We start from the raw sequence: 16671 nt of genomic DNA, 5'->3' as shown, positions 1-16671 counted from the left end.
GGGCGCTGCAGGCGAGAATAGAGAGGGCGAAGAAGAAAGATTAAAAACAAGGAGGAATGAAGAATGAAGTCGAAATGGATTAAGACTTTGAATAGGGAGACAGGATTAAGGTGTAAGAAAAACAGCAGACGAGAAGCAGCAGCCTGTTGTGAGTAATCATGATGTTGAAAAACAAAAAAAAAAAGTTTAATAAAAAATTGTTCGAAGTGGTAGATTTCTGTAGTCTCTCATTTCATCCTGAAAGGCGAGAAAGTAATGGAAGCAGGAAGAGAAATTCTGTTCGATCAGAGAACATATTGAGAAAGACTTCCCGTGAAGCGAGGTGGAGATGAGGATGGTTAGTCTGATAAAGAAAACAGTAGCATATATACACCTGTCACAGAAAAATGTGCCTTCCGATTGCTGTGAATCCATCACAAACTTAAACGAAATGTAAAAAGTTCAGTCTCTGCAGCATATTTCAGACAGACAGTGGTTCATCACGTCTACAAAGTTTGAAGCAGGTGATGAGTGTAATCACAGCAGCACCCTACAATGTTGAAAAATGAAGCTGAGGCAGAAGTGCTTCAAATCACATTTCCACGAGTGTCCGCTTGAGGTGGGCTGAAAATACTTTTGAATGAAAAGCTCAAATTTTTATTGTTTAAGACTTTAGCATGGTTGAATTATTTTATAACTCGTACGTTTGAATTTTAGTTAGTTGTTAAGAGTTATTCATACATTTATAATTAGGGGCGTGGCAGAGTTCATTCATTTCAATTCAATTCAGTTAAAAATAATAAGCAGCAAAGTAGACAACTACAGTGAATAGCATTTACACTCGTGAGCACAGTTTTTTGTTTTCATGTTTTTAAATTGACCTATGCTATCCATTGTATTAAGTTTCAGTGTGTTTTGTTTTGTGTTCCAGGTGTGTGCAGCACAATAGGTAAAGGTTGTATTCCCAATGTTAGTGTTAACTCATGGAGTAACATCAGCCAGTCACTTGATCTGGTCAGATACTGACTATCAGCCCAGGTTAATAGTGAAGTGATGTATGTAGCAGATTGACCAAAAGTGCTTTATAAATAAAGACCTGCTAATGTCTGTCATGTCTGACTGTTAGAGAAGGCCAACCAACTTTAAAATATGATAAGATAAAATAATCCTTTATTCATCTTGCAAACAGAGACATTTACACTACACTTTGTAATGTATATGTAATATTTTGTCACCAGTGATGAATCTGAGGGCAGGATGATAAACATGTCAATAATGACATGGCTTCAATTATCCATTTTCTACACCGTAGAGGGATGTTCCTTCTGTTTCTTTACAAATACACCAATTTTCTGTCGTAATTTAGTAACTAATGTGACTGACAAGCAGCGCAATGTTGCTTTTGCCAGGAAGTTTAGGCTCCGCCTCAACTTGATCTAGATAAAAAAGTAAATAGTAGACGGAATTTCCAATTTGGTGACCACCATCATTGGGCTTCAGAGACTAAATGGGTGATGTCACTAAGAATATGTCCATGTTTTATACCGTGTATGGTTTAATCCTTAGCCTGGTTTGTTTGGTCAGATGAAACCAATGAATTTAATATTCCATCGGCCTGATTCACCTTATTGGACGACAGGCTGCACTTTGGTCTACATATGTGAAAAAGAAAGTACTTTGAACAGTGACAAACTTGAAAATACATTTGTATCAGGCTAACCGGTTGCTAAATAAAGCTTGTAACAAAAATCTCTATGGCTAAAATAAGAGCTAAATCAAAAAGACCATTTATCGTGAGTCAATGTTCAAAGTCCAAAGATGTTTTCTAAACACAAAAGGTCTTACAAATGGCTGTTAGCGCACATTGTTATATTATATTTAAGTGAATAACTGTCGTTGAAAATGAAGGAGACCTTTGCAAACAGAACTTTGTGAAATTGTGTCTTTTTAAATAGATTAAACAGATGTGTTTCATTGCCAGAACTTCAAAGATTGCAACAAGCTGTGTGAGTCACTGTGATTTTGATAGATGTTCTCTTGTACCTGAACAGAGTGATTCATAAAGGAAACCAAATGTTAAAATACCCTGAAGCAAACGTTTTCAACACGATTTGAGCCCTGGCAAAAAAAAAAAAAAGTTTGGGTCATTCCCTTGTTTCACTCTCTCTTGCTCTCTCACACTGAGTCATTCCTCTTCTTTCTTTCTCATTTTCCGGGCCCCTTGTCGGTCTCGCTCTCTGTCTCTAGGGAAACCTTTCTTCTTTTAGCTGCTCTGTATCTGGCCCTGCCCTTTCCAATGTCACTCTCACTGTTTCTCTTCCTTTTTTAATATGAGCTCTCTCTCTGCCACATGTGCTTTTTCTCTTCCTGGTAAGCCAGATCTACTCTATTGGATGTAACAATTCAAACAGATTTCATCAGCTTTGCATTGAAATGACTGCTCACAACTAAATAAGGTACTCTCTTTTATTATGTTGATATGTCAATTCAATTTCACGACAAAAATGACGATTTAACTTTCTTCACATACCACCTCAAATTCTCTAATATCCATATTTCAAGTACATCTGTGCTGCTCAGAGGACCTCCTGTTGCGTCTGTCTGCTTTACTGCTGCGAAGTCATCGGGTCAGATGACGCATCAGAACATGCTGAGTGTCTCTGGTTTCTTTGGAGAAAAGTGTGAAATCATCTACCTGCCACATTAACTTGCTGAAGAGCATCACCTCCTCAAATGACAGATGTCTAAGGAAATGATTTAATTTTTTGGTACAACGTGTCCTATCTGAGCCTCAGGCCTCCTAATGATTGACTTCGAGATGATATTCTAATTTAGACACCTGAACATAGAAGCTCTCTCCTCGAAGAACAGGTTTCCACATTCAATTTAATTCAAAAAACTTTATTTGTCCCTGGGGGGCCAATTCAAACCTAATATAAATTTAAAACATGCTAACTACAGTAACACAATCTTTTTTTAACACGTTAAAAATGTTTAACTGGGACCTAATCCAACTCACAAGATTGCGGTTTGAACAGCTCTTCTATATGCCAAAATGTGGCATTATTTGGTGGAGAAAAAATGCAACAAATTAGGCCAACAAATTGTGTGTGATTCCCATCTTCTGATTCACAACACCAAGTAACCCTGTGAGTGTTCTTCACCAAAATAAGAAGTCATGTTTCTGAAGTAGCCATAATAAATTACATAACAGGAATGACTACTGTAAAGAAAAATATACACCTAAGGGTTTGGTTTTTGGGAATCACAAATGACATGCACTATAATTACCCAGTTGTTAATCAGCTTTGTCATGGCACCTTTTCTATTTCAAAATGTCTAGATCAGTAAATCAATACATTTACTTATATACATAAACATATATTTCGAGTGTGTTATGCGAGTAGCTGCTAAGTAGCTCGTAGAACCAACTATGCTAATTGACTTTTACAACGCTGACTCATATGACATCATTCAAGGCAGTTTATCAGAAATCCCTCAGCTCTCTCTGGAGATGTAAAAGACATGTCAAAGATATTTAAATCGAAGAAAAAATACTTCCAACTACATATAAAAAACTGAGTGGTTGTATAAAATGTCAGATCACTTATAATAATGCAAGAAAAAAAGTCCCATCTTAATGAGCATTTTGAAAACAATCTTAGCAACAACAACAAAAAGGAAACAACAAAGGACTAATAGACTCAAATGAACTCATGTGGATGGCAGGAGGGTTTTCGATGACTGGATGACTGTTTGAACTTTTTGTGCTGGGTATGGGGTGTCATCCTAAGAAAAAAAAAAAAAATCAAACCACCCTTTCCTCAACATGCACCTTTCCCTGTGGCCTCCTTTTCCTGACTTAGCTGCACAGCTCGCCTGTCTGCTTGCTCCCCAGTGTCAGCCCTCCACCCAACTTCCCAAAACCTGTCTGCAGCTCTCAATGACAGAGTGGCTATGTCCTATATATGCAGTAAAGTGGAGAGGTGGGTGGATTCATGCCTCTGAATCGGGGGATGATAGCAAGAAGATGACAGGGCTTTGGAGGAGAGAGATGTTGGTAAGAAAGAAAAGGAAGGAGGGTGAGGAGAGGAGGGAGAGAGGAAGAAGAAAAGTGTGGAGGAGAGTAAAAATGTTGAAAGGGTTTGGATGAAGGGGAGAATTATTTTGTGGATGAGGCTGTGAAGCAAAGAATTTGTACATTTTGTCCCTTTTTTTCAATGAAAGGGCAGGTGTAGTGTAGAATGGGAAGGAAAACAGGATCAGTGAAAGAGAGAAAGATGACAGAAACATCTTTCTTGACAGGTACAAGTTTTGAGGATGGGCAAGGATAGGAAGAAGGAGGAAGAAATGGAGAGGAATAAGGACGCGTGGCTGGTAAATTGCTACACCGTCAACATGGAGACTTTTTAACATATCCGGTAGATTATACCCCAACTCCTCTGAGGCAGCTGAGATACATGGGGGAAAAAAAGTGAAGGTGTGGGAGCAGCAAGCTGAAATTTCAAACATTTAAGGCGTCAGAATTTTTCACCAAAGGCGTCGTGAGTGAGGGAAAGGAGGGGGGTGCTGGTGAGGGCGAGTGGAGGGAGTATCAGAGTGTACGTGAAGTTAAGAGGGTGAGGGTTAGATCTCTGAGCAGCACGCATCGCTGAATTATTGAGGCCAAACGTGTGTAGGAGCAGCAAATAGATTTCCAGTGTTGATCCCTTCCTGCTGTCAGAAAGTTTAGTTGGACACAATCAACTACTGCTCTCGAGGTTGTTGTTGTTGTCGTCGTTGTTCGGGTGGTTCAGCGCACACCACAGGGAAAAGTAAAACACATGTGGGAGGATCGGCCTTAAAAAGTGCAGTTCCAGCAGAGTGTGTGCTTCCTGCTCCACTTTTGGTCTGACTATATCCGTATGATAGGGTTTTCCTAGGCCGTCTGTAGCTATATGTGCAGGTTTTATGAAGTGACAGATCGATATATGGATGTGCTCAAGGTGTGACAGGCAGTGAGAAAGGCTGCCTGTATGTATAGCACTCCGCACACTGCAGGCTATGAAACCCCACCATTTGCTCAGTGTGAGCCGAGAAAATATAACACATATTTTAAAGCTCCCTGAGGAGACTCACACCTGCTGTAAAGACTGGCACAGTATGCTGATGCCAAGAGATCAGCATTGTCAAGAGGTACTGGAGACCGTAATTTAATTGTGCAAACCCCTTGTTCTCTTATGCATTAAACCCAATAGTTACCTAGTTTTATGAAAAATTTGTTTGTACATTTTTTTGGAACTAGTGGTGTCTGCTACCTGAATTAAGCCTTGAATGCTTTAGTATTTGAATTACAGTTCTGTTTCAGTGAGTAACTGTGGAAACCTAGAGGTCTCTAGTGCACACATGCATTGAGACTGGTTCATTCAATAAGGTAGATGTTACAATACAAAATTACAAACGGTGTTGTTGAACTTTTAGGAGAGAAGAAATTCATACTAACTGAAAACAATACGATTACTCTGTAAGTCTTCAAACACGATGAGTGGATTTTAAAGTAGCTGCCAGTAAGTTTTCAATAGTTCCAACTTTGAAGCCCCCCCAGCGGTTGTCACATAAAAGACACCGTGGCACTGTTTGATTTTCCAAATTGAACTTCGCTAACCATCCAAAAAAAAAAAAAAAGTTTCTTCTAAAGAATGGGGCTAAAGAAAGAAGTAAGTGCTGAAGACAAAGGACAGGGAGGTGACAGAGGAAACAGTGAAGAAGAAAGGGAGTGACAGTGTGAGAGAAGTGCAGGAGGAGGCAGACGGTCTCTGATGTAAGCTATGTTTTCACCGCTGTTCGCGACCGTCCTGTCGCCTTTATGAATAAGTTAGATGCCAAATGCTCCCTCCCTCTCATGTCCACGCATGCATGCAGACACACACACACACACACGCACACACACACAAACACACACACACACAATGTGACCCTTGTTCTTTCACTCTCAAGGAGACGAGATCAGGGCCCTTGCATGCCAAAAAAAAATAAGAACAGACATGACAAAACACACCTATGCTTCAACGGCTTTGTCAGCCAGCCTCTATACCACAGTGTATTAAATATTAACTTGTTCCGCTCTCAAAATCATGCACAAATGCACACGTGTATACTTTCCCTCTTGAAGCAGAGCCAATGAGAGGTGCTTGATAATGTCTGACAGAGTGACAGGGGAACGGAGGAGAAAAGTGAAACCTCTCTGACAGTTTTTCCTACTCACAGGGCAACCACGTCATCCTGCTGCGGACCATCTCATCCGAACATGTAAGTGTGCGTGTGTGTAGGCCCGTTAGTTGTTACTGCGTTTGTGTGAATGATTCTGACTAACTTCCTGCAAAAAAAAGAGAGGAGAGTGGGTGAGAGTGAGGTAGTGATCTTTGAGTTCAGCTAAAGGTAAATGCAGTGAGAGATGTTAGCAAACGTGCTGCTTTGCAGGTGCATGTATAATTTGTGTGTGGGCTCTGGCGTGTGTGTGGTTTTGAAGCGTGGATGTGATCTGTGTGAACAAGAACATCATCATCCCAGAGAGTGAATTATTAACTAAATAAAATTATAATAATTACCTGAGCTCTTTATATGCAGACATGCTGCAGGAGCCTACAGCCATTCTCAACATTTCATTCCTCAATCTTAGATTTCATGTCTGAGTTGGAAAAAAACTGAATTATGTCTAAGAAATATAGATTTTATTCAAATAAATCTCAACGTGTTCTCTTAACTTCAGATAACTTTGGATGACATATTTGCTCATCTCTTCCTCTTTGTTCTTCAAGCATAACAGTTTGATTAACTATTAAAAAAAACAGTTTTGTTTTTTTTCCCCCAATTCCAATAACTGAAATTGACTGTCTTATTTAATGTAGCTCGAAAACTCTATAGTCCTTCCACATCACGTTGTTTTTTTTATTCTCTGTAGTTTGCCATGGTCACATGATACATCACCTGAAGTGAGCTCTTTGCTTTAAATCTTGCTGGTAGCAGCTATAATACAATACCTCATCCCGCCTTTTTTCAGTTTATGAGAGGCCATCTGGATCAGTATTTGAACATGTTCTGTACCATTCCTGTTCAGAGGGGGTTTACTTCTAAACATACATTAAATAAACATATATTACAGCAGAGGTTGAGAGACTGTGTTTTCTAAGGAGATATATTACCTTACGAGGGGACTCAGTTTGTCAGACCGCCCACAACTACCTGCTGCTTTGCGCCCACCTCTGGCTCAGAGTGTAACTAGTGGGAGGTAGGGTGATAAATCAGACCTCCCAGGACGTTGTCTTAACACTCTTATCCTTTAGCCCCAGGTAGTAATGCTATGTGTAAACCACAGTCAACGTATAACTTTGGACAAAGGCCTATGGCACTGCTGCTGACCTGTGGGTTAATAGAAATGTTGTCAGGCTCTAATATCCAGTCAGCCATAAGGGGTAAGAGAAACGAGAACAGAGAGGTAAGGAGAGGAGAGGAGAGGAGAGGAGAGGAGAGGAGAGGAGAGGAGAGGATCAAGGACATTAGTAGCAATGAATGAGTTGAGGAAGCACCAAAATAAGAAGGTTTTGTTACTGTACTATACCGTGTTAAAGAATTTTGCCAAGATATGACCTTATATTGAGGCTGCACACTGCTGCACAATGAACATAGTTAACATAAGAAAAAGCAAGAAGAGAATAATTACAGCACCATGTGCAAAATAATTTCAGCAGAAGGGACTAGATCCTAAAGACTGGAAGAGACAAGTCGAGACAGACAAAAAAAGAAAAGAAAAAAAAGGCATGACAGCAAACAATGAGGGGAAGCAGACAGATACCACCATTCTCCTCTCATAGTTCACATCTAAATTTTCAATTTTGAATAGCAGTGGTGAACAAAGCAAATCTGATATACCGTACCAATAAAGGCACTTGCCAAAATTCATCAGCTCTCCAACCCTGCCAACCCATTATCTCTTGTCTGTTCATTGCAGAGAATAGATCTGCTAATCGCCTGGCACTCTAACCATAATCAAGCTTCCTTAGCAGCAAATAATGGAATTCCTCTGTCCAAATATTGACCCGTTTCTTATGGCACCTATCCATAGACACATCTATCTTTATATCTATCAAACTAGTTTTAATTTGGACTATCAGAAAAAACGCAGTTTGAGCAACTTTAATTAAATTCCAAGGACTTTAATTATGTGTAATAAAGAAGGAAAGGTCATTCAACTATTGCTGACATTACTGATTCCTTTCATGTGACCACACAATGTATTAGGTTAAGGGTGTGTGTGCGTCTGTGCATGTGTGCATGCGAACTTGAGTGTGCATGCGTGTGTGTGTGCGCGTGTGCGTGTGTGTGTACACCTACCTGTGATTACAGTGAACAGAAAAATAAAGCAAAGTGGTATAGAGGAGGAGGAAGATTGTACGTGCCTGATTCGGGGAGGTGAGACATTGTCATCAACCCCTAAAATAAAGCTTCTCTTCCTATCACCATCCTCTGTCCCCCTCCCACATTGCCGAAGAGCCATCATAAATTATGGATGCTTATTAGAAAAGGCCAGTATTCAGCATACAGAATAAACGCAGCAGCAAGACACTTAAAAGAGACACAAACAAAAAGTGCTGATGAGGGAAGAGGGAGAGCTGAAGTCACAGGGGAGCGTGTGGCCATACAGGCCACTGAAACCTGGAAAGATCTCTTTCTAGGTCACCGGCTCTCCACCCATGTGCCATAGCAAGCTAAAGTACCGCAGCGAGTACAGCTTCACATTACAGTAAGATGCTGCTGGAACGTTAGTGTGCTTGTCTAAACACAGACTGCAAATAAAGATGAAAATTGTGTGCACTTTGAAGGCATTTCAAACTTTTTCCCTTTCTGAATCTCTTGTAGCGCTTTGTTCTCAGGCCGGTGGCAAAGTCTGCTTCTCCTGTTGCTGCCAGGGGGCCTTGCTCAAATCCAAAGCAAAAACAACGTCGAGCTAAATCATTGATTTGAGTTCATTAAATTGCCTGTTAACAAGTACAAAATGATGCATCATATTGCAGTCTAATGAAGTTTGGATTCCATCTATCATTCCTGCTAATGGTTTCGTGTGAGTTTGTCGAGCAATCAATAATTTGGTGCCCCATGCGAACTCTGTTACTTCACAGAGTTTGATGTGATGTGGCACCACCACTGATGGGGAGACAGTTTTTCCTGGTTCACTTTGTCAGGAGTGGTGTCCTCACTGTGGCCTTCAGATGAGGAGTCAAATCCTGCAAGACAGTCTGAAAGTTTTCTGATCTTAACTAATCCTTATGTTGAGGGTAGGAGGGTTTTTGTTTTGTTTTGTTTGAGTGACACACCACGCTGGTAATTGCAGTTTTAAAAAAATCTTAAGATAATAGGAAAGAAGAGAAAAGGATAGGTATGGACAAAAAATACCTTAAACATTTGTTATCCCTAATCCTAATGGGGGGGAACATGTTGTGCAGCTTCTCCTTTCTCTTTTGAAAACAGCATTGCTTTTCTGGGCACACGTGTCCGTCCAATTTCTATTTGATGGACAGGTGTTATGAGATTTCTGACAGCCTATCAGAATTCACAGAAGTACAATCAATACTACACTGTTACAAGAGAAACTGACTGATCCACATGTCCCTGCTGAGCCAGCAAACTGTTGCAATTGTAAGGAAAGTGTGTGTCTGCTGCACAAACACGTCCCACTCAAACACACACTCTCGCAAAGTCTCACAGGTTCACAGACACACACACACACACACACACACACACACAGCTCCTATTCGTGCATGCATTCAGCACATGAACTCACACTGGCATACTCGAGCACAAACACCTGCACGCACGAACTCACAGGCGTTAGCTGACAAAAGTGCACGTATCCAAACACACCCCTGAGAAGGCTACAGTAAATGAACCTCACAGCCATCCAAAGTGCTGACATCAATCAGGCACGCTTACACTGTTTGGCTCCCGACGGACAGTGAGTCGCATCTGTCTGCTAGAGCAAGTGCTAAACAATTCCAAAGAGAAGCAAGCCATTTTCTGCATTTCTGCATATGCAGCGAACTAGCAAGCCAGCCAAACTCGTTGGCTCTCCTCCAAACCGCCCCATACCCCATTCTGTTTACAGCAATTGTGAAAATTGTGAAACAATTTGTTCTTATTGAATTACTCTTTTTACTGCTTATTTACCTACGTGGAAAAGTTGCAACATAGGTACACACAGCAGATAAACACCCCCACAGAAGCCATCTGGGAATCTAGGGGCCTGCGAAAAGCTTGGCAGTATGATTTCCACAAAGCTTTGGGACTTGTGTTCCCTTAGCAGCGACTGAAAGGCAGCTGTTGCACATAAGAAAAATAACCTATAACACTGTGGGGAAAAACAACTAAATATCACTGCAGTCCCCGCTGCTGGCACTGAATGCGTACCTTTCTCGCTCAACCCACTGCATATTTGTGACAGAGCCCATGAGGCACGGATGTGCACATTCTTCATGACAATCGGCGTATCACACCATAGAGAGTCCAAAACTGTTTCATACTTTTATTATGGAGAAAAATAAACGAGGACAAGAATGCACAAGGGCAAACTGTAAATGTGAGCCTTCTGCAGGACAGCGTAACTAGATCAGAGGGGTTTGTGCATGAGGACACAACTGGTGAAAAAGATAGGCAAACATTTTTATGAAATGATTGCTGGCATTGAGAATACTTCAAAATCTGGACAACATGAAAGTCCTTATGTGAAGTATATTTTCTGCAAAGGATCAAAGCAGGTAAAGCAACACCTGCAGGTAAAGATTTATTTCAGATAAGAAAATGTGAAAACTCAGACATTCTTTGAATCGTTAGTCTGCCATTTTTCACATTTGAGCCAAAGCCTTTTTTTTTTTTTGTTCTTAAACAGAAACAATCGATCTCTTGAGATCTCACCCAGTCCTGTTACAACACTGTGACACTACACTGTCTGCTGCTATAGGTCACAGAAACACACAGGTTCTTAAGAACAGGACGAGAAATCTTGCATTTTGTTAATCAAAGCATCTTTATAATGTTTGAAAATGTGCAAATTGGTCATTAAAAACTGTAAATGTATGGATGCCAAGAAATCCAACATGAAAATTATCCACGTAAAATCGGTCGTAATTTACAATAAGAGTGACAAGCCAGCTGCAGTATGAGACTACATGGATCTACATACTTCAGTGAATGATAGATTGTCGGTATGTCACTGTGTGACAGCTGTCTGTGGGATTGCTTATGACAACAGCACTCCATGCTACTATGACTAAACAGAACTTGTTTTCAATGGCTGCCACATGCCTTAAAACATCAAAATCTAAGTATCAGAGCTGACAGATCATTTTGTGTGTTTGACTTGCCCGAAGGGACAGCAGGAGGAGGATGTATCTTTGGCCAACAGGCGTCTGCTGCAGAAGAAACTGAGCCTCTGAAGTACAGTGAGAAGACTTTTAAGAGGGGATAGATCCACGCCTCATCCTTAAAAACCACAAAGTTACTGTGCAGTTCAACCCGAATCAGGACGAGCGTCTTCGATGAGACATCTGCCAGGTTTCACCAGTGTGTGTGTGTGTGTGTGTGTGCGTGTTTAAGTTACTGGCCAAACTCTGACCTCCCTTCCGCAATAACCATAATACTTCCAGAATAATTCTGAGTTTGATTACACTTTGCGTAATTAAGAACTAATCCATGGGCTTAATGAAAATTGACCATGAAGATTTATATCAACCTAAAAAAGGAATTACATTGGATTTACAGTAGGTGGGTTTCCCCTCCGCCACATTGCTGGATGTTTTCCCAGCCGCCTCCTGTGACTTCTTAGAAGTAATATCTCCCTTTCAAGTTAATTTGCTGTCGATCTCCCTGAAGCTGTTCGTGCAGTAGTTTAAACGCCAGTTATTACATTGCCTCCCATTTGATCGTCGCACTGAAAAGGCAGACAATATGTGGCAAGGAGAAGCCCTTAATTAAAGTTATGGGCTCATAATTAAACAAATTAACATTTCTCCTGCTGCAACTGAGCTCAGTAAGGCTGCACTGATTATGCATGCATTAATGTAATAATGGGACTACATTTGTAAAAAAAAAAAAAAAAAAAAAGTGGAGTCTTACCGTAAACTCCTTGGCCCCAGGCAAGAGGACAGACACTAGAAAATAACAAAATCCAGAAAAGCTCCATGTTCAGCTCAGTTCCTTCATAACCTGGGGAACAAACACAGTAACACAGAGAGGGGTGAAGACAGAGAAGGACGCAGCCTGTAAATCTGTGTGAAAAACAAGAGGCGACAGCTGAGTGATTGTTGTCAAAAAGGAAGAAGCGGCTCATTCAATTGTTTTTCTCATGCTCAGAAATGTCCCCTTTACCCTCCTAAACCCCAGAAATAATATTACAAAGCAATTTGGCCGCAACTGCCATAGACAACATCATTTGACTCAACTTAGAGGATGTGTAATTGAATCAAAATTGGTGGATTAAAGAAAGTTTACATGTCCATCTGTGTGTGTGTGTGTGTGTGTGCTGGAAATTGGAGATTGACAGGATTGTCTACAGTTTAGCGTGACTAAACTCTTCATCATCCCTCTCCTTACTCAAGGGGGTGATGAGGGTGGGTGATGAGCTGGGGGGGGGGGGGGGGGCTGTTATGAAGGTGTGGTAAGGACAGGAGAAATCAAAGGATTACAAAGCAGAATTTGTGGAGGATTAGTTACAACAAGTAGGGTCATGCTCTTAAGATCCCACACACCTAAACCCACACACACCTCTGTTTGATTCAGATCAATAGAACAACTATCAGTGTTACTGAGGGTGAAATCATCCCGTAAAAAAAAAAAAAAAATCCCGTGTCATTTTTTTGTATCTGTAGGGACATTTTTGAATGTAGGCTATATCTCGGCATATAGGTTGGTGTTATTTCTCTGCACTTTTTATAACCTGTGAAGACCTTTGAAAATGTTAAAAGCTTGAGGAGTCAGGAGCTAATGAACCCTCTGACGTGACTCCTCTGACAGAACATGAGGATTTCCTCCGCCGACTGGCCCTCACATTTCAATAATGACTGTAAGCCGGCTGTATTGTCAGCTTGTATTCTACAGCTCGCTGTGATGAAAGTTTTATTATATGGAGCACGAGAGTTAACACGCTGCATTAAATGTCAGGATGCGCTGCATGACACTTGTTTAAACTGACGTGTAGTAAAATGGTCCTAAAAGAGGTGATGCTCATTACAGGAGGGCGGGAATGTAGACCAAACAGACGAATTACACCGGTCAAGCACATCAGAGCCCGAGTGGGGTTATTTTTCTGATGAAGAAAGGAATTAAATGAAATAGTATTTCTGTGTTTTTGGTTCGCGAAACTCATATTGCATCCTGAAAATTAATCCTCACAGACATGGTGAACATGACTGTTTTGAAAAAAAGTGATGTCTGGGAACAGGTACGGAATCTCTGCAGCGGATCTACCTTGTCTCCGAGGTTGCCGTCCTTTGGGTCAGTCTGCTACCCGGCGCAGCGCGCACTCCTCTCAGCTCAGTGAAGAGGATCACTCCGCTCTCTGTTAACCCAACCCGCCTCCGTCCGTATCTCTCCAAAAAAAAAATGTCCTCAAAAGTTATATATTCTCCTCCAGTGGGCGTCCGATAAGAGCTTTACAACAATCCCGGAGAGTAATTGAGAGTTTGCTGAGCCTCCACTCCTCTCCAATGATCTCCTTGCTGTTAAACTTTTATTTTACGCACGGGGAAAAAATGCCGCTCGGATCCACAAGAGAGTCCTTACTCCTGGGAGTAAAATACAATTTCCATTACACTCAAGCAAGGTCAGTTTGCCGAAAATCTTATGCACCCCGTTTCTTCTCGTTTGTACTGTCTACTTTTAAAAGGCGTGTAGAGATGCTTTTTTACTGTCTGTCCCTCTCTTCCCCTCTCTCTCTTTCTCGCTCTATCTGACCGGTGACAGTCTAAATAAAGTGAAGCCCCTGTAACACAATCACGCGCTCTGAAAATGAGCTCCCCTCAGCTCCTTCAATCAGCGCTGTGTCTGTGGACTCCAAGTGATGCTGGCCAAGTGGAATATGTGCGCTGACTGAGAACGACCGCCCCTGTCTGTGAAGAGAAAGAGAGGGAGAGAGAAAGAGAGGGAGAGAGAAGGGGAAGGACAGAGGCTTACACATAGATGCGCTCGTGCCTCATAGATCCACACCGAACAGGTTGTCAGAACATCTCTGCCCTCTCCTTTTCTCCAAATGCACCATGAAATATCAATGTGTTAGGGGCCACAGGATGTCTTTGTCGGCGTTTATTATTTTATATTTTATTTATTTATTTTTTGTAGTCTTTGGTGGAGTTCGCCAGCTGCGGTGCTACCACTCGCCTGTGCCAATTAGAACTGAAAGGCGCTCCGAAAGTTTTTGGCCTAATGGATGGCATTCCAGCACCCCCATCCCCCTCCCCGTGGACCAATTATTTATGACAGGAAAAATAGACTGACTGTTGAACAAGCCCATTCCCGCACACTCTCTCTCTCCTACCCAGATAGCCCACACAAACTTACAGCGGCTCCATCCCTCTATCTCTCTCCGTGCTCCTCACTCACACGCCTCAGAGCAGTGCCGGCGCGCTTTCTGAGTTTCTAAGAGTGGCCACAAGGGGGCAATATTCGGAACATACACTTTTGGAATGCAGGATTGTTGTGTGTGTGTGTGTGTGTGTGTGTGTGTGTGTGTGTGTGTGTGTGTGTGTGTGTGTGTGAGACTGTTCGGTGATGAGGTTAAAAATCTGTCTCCTGTGTGAAGGGCTCTTGTACTTCTGGTCTCACCATCGAGATGTTGGTTTCTGTGTGTGCAGCTGGACTGAATAATACATCAAAGTGCAGCTAATCAGAGGAAAGCAAGAAACAATCAGTCTGAAGAATGTGTGTATTCAAATGTAATAGCATGAAATTTTAATGTTGCAAAAATTGACAGAGGTCTTCTTGTCGATGATTTGTTGACTTTTTCCTCCATGGTTTTAACTGACAAGGGGAAGTCGAGAAATAAGAGAAAGTATTGGAAACACAGGAGACGTCTATATTTAAAACCTAACTAGGGAGTTGAAAACTAGCAAAAGCTATGAATTCTCTGTGCCACTCAGTTTCATGCTCTGTATTTAATTGCTTCATGCCTAATTGACAGAAGTCAGACTGATGGTGGGCTTAGATGCATTTATATGCAAGTCTATAAGAATAGGATGTATTGATCTTTACTTGTTTCCCACTCAATTATGATCTGCCTGAATTTCTCCCATTTAAAAACTATACAGTCTGCATGAAGTGAAATAAATCGTTTTTTGTTTGTTTTTTTAACCTTGAGTACCTAATACAGAACAATATTTGCGTGTCTGAAGTACTGAGAGGGTGGTCATGTTGCATATGATAACACCATGTGGTTGTATGGATTCCACTTTATATCACAATCTCCACACATATATTGCAATAGTTTGTTTTCTTGTCTTAACAAGAAAGAGCTCTCTAGACTGCAATTAATTCAAAATTCTGCAGCAAGAATTCTGACCCGCACAAATAGGAGGTCCCACATATCCCCTGTTCTGAAAGACCTTCACTGGCTGCCAGTGTCTTTTAGGTTCAGGTTTAAAATCCTGGTTCTGGCCTTCAGAGCCCTACATGGTCAGGCTCCCTCTTACCTTAGTGAGCTGATCCAGCTTTACGCTCCTGTGCGAGCGCTGAGGTCTATGGATCAGAACCTGATGAAGGTCCCTCGAGCTCATTATCACACTAGAGGTGACCGGTCTTTCCAGGTCGTTGCTCCGAGCCTCTGGAATGAACTTCCATCATCCTTGCGCTCAATTGATTCAGTTGTCACTTTCAAGAGTCAACTGAAAACGTTTTTATTTGTCCAGGCTTTTAATTAGTCTCTTTTAGGGCTGCTATGATTTTTGTACTGTCTGTGTATTGCTTGTGATGTTTTTAAACCCTGTTTGTGAAACACTTTGTGGCCCCTGCCTGCGAAAAGTGCTATATAAATAAATTTTACTTTACTTTACTTACTTTACATACTGCAAGCTAAAATAAATCTCACAGAACTTTGAGCTCTGCCACTGAATCATTTCACTTGTCATGGTTTTGCCTTTTTTTCTAACATAAAAATCAAAGAATTGGGTGACTTGAATCTAACTTGATGACTGGAGATCTGCAGAACTCATAATCACCCCCAGTCAGTGTCTGATTGATTTGTGGAACTTAACGAGTACCCCCCAAGGTAGTTTAATACCAGTCAGACAGGATGGATTAATCAACCCACCTACTGGCCACTGCAGAGGCCAAAGAAATAAAAAGCTAACAAACAACAAAAACAAAAACTCAAAGACCAATTTGTAACTCTTAAATCTTGTGTTTAAATTGGGTACTGCTGTCCAAATTCAAAACATTACAGCCCCCCCCCCCCGGCCCCCCCCGGCCCCTCCTCCCTATAGACTCAATATTCATGCAGGTTGCCATGTTGCAGACGCGGAAGCTTCAGTATTTAGCTAGCTCTACATCGCTCTTGAAACCTTCATGAGTTTTAATTCTCAATTTTTCAAAATAATCTAAGAGATTGATCCTAGTTTTACCATATTCAGGTCGTGGAACTTGTTAGAGGAATGCAGGTGCTTTTTTAGGTCAGGT

General features: G+C 41.3%; 1 protein-coding gene across 3 annotated transcripts in view; it reads right to left on the bottom strand.

Moving 5' to 3' along the window:
• mdga1 (MAM domain containing glycosylphosphatidylinositol anchor 1) overlaps positions 1-14076 on the bottom strand; it is a 186264-nt gene extending 172188 nt beyond the window's left edge. For all 3 annotated transcript variants that reach the window (XM_079340221.1, XM_079340222.1, XM_079340223.1), the window contains exons 1-2: positions 13474-14076; positions 12124-12213 (exon numbers count right to left, since the gene is read on the bottom strand). In XM_079340221.1, the coding sequence (XP_079196347.1) occupies positions 12124-12190 (67 nt within the window). In that variant the 5' untranslated portion in view covers positions 12191-12213; positions 13474-14076. The remainder of the gene's footprint in view (positions 1-12123; positions 12214-13473) is intronic.
• Between the last annotated feature and the right edge of the window lie 2595 nt (positions 14077-16671).

Source organism: Symphodus melops (genome assembly GCF_947650265.1).
Source record: "Symphodus melops genome assembly, chromosome: 3".
Lineage (NCBI taxonomy): Eukaryota > Metazoa > Chordata > Actinopteri > Labriformes > Labridae > Symphodus > Symphodus melops.
The sequence above is the reverse complement of the archived record's forward strand: the minus strand, read 5'-3'. Positions and strand labels throughout refer to the sequence as shown.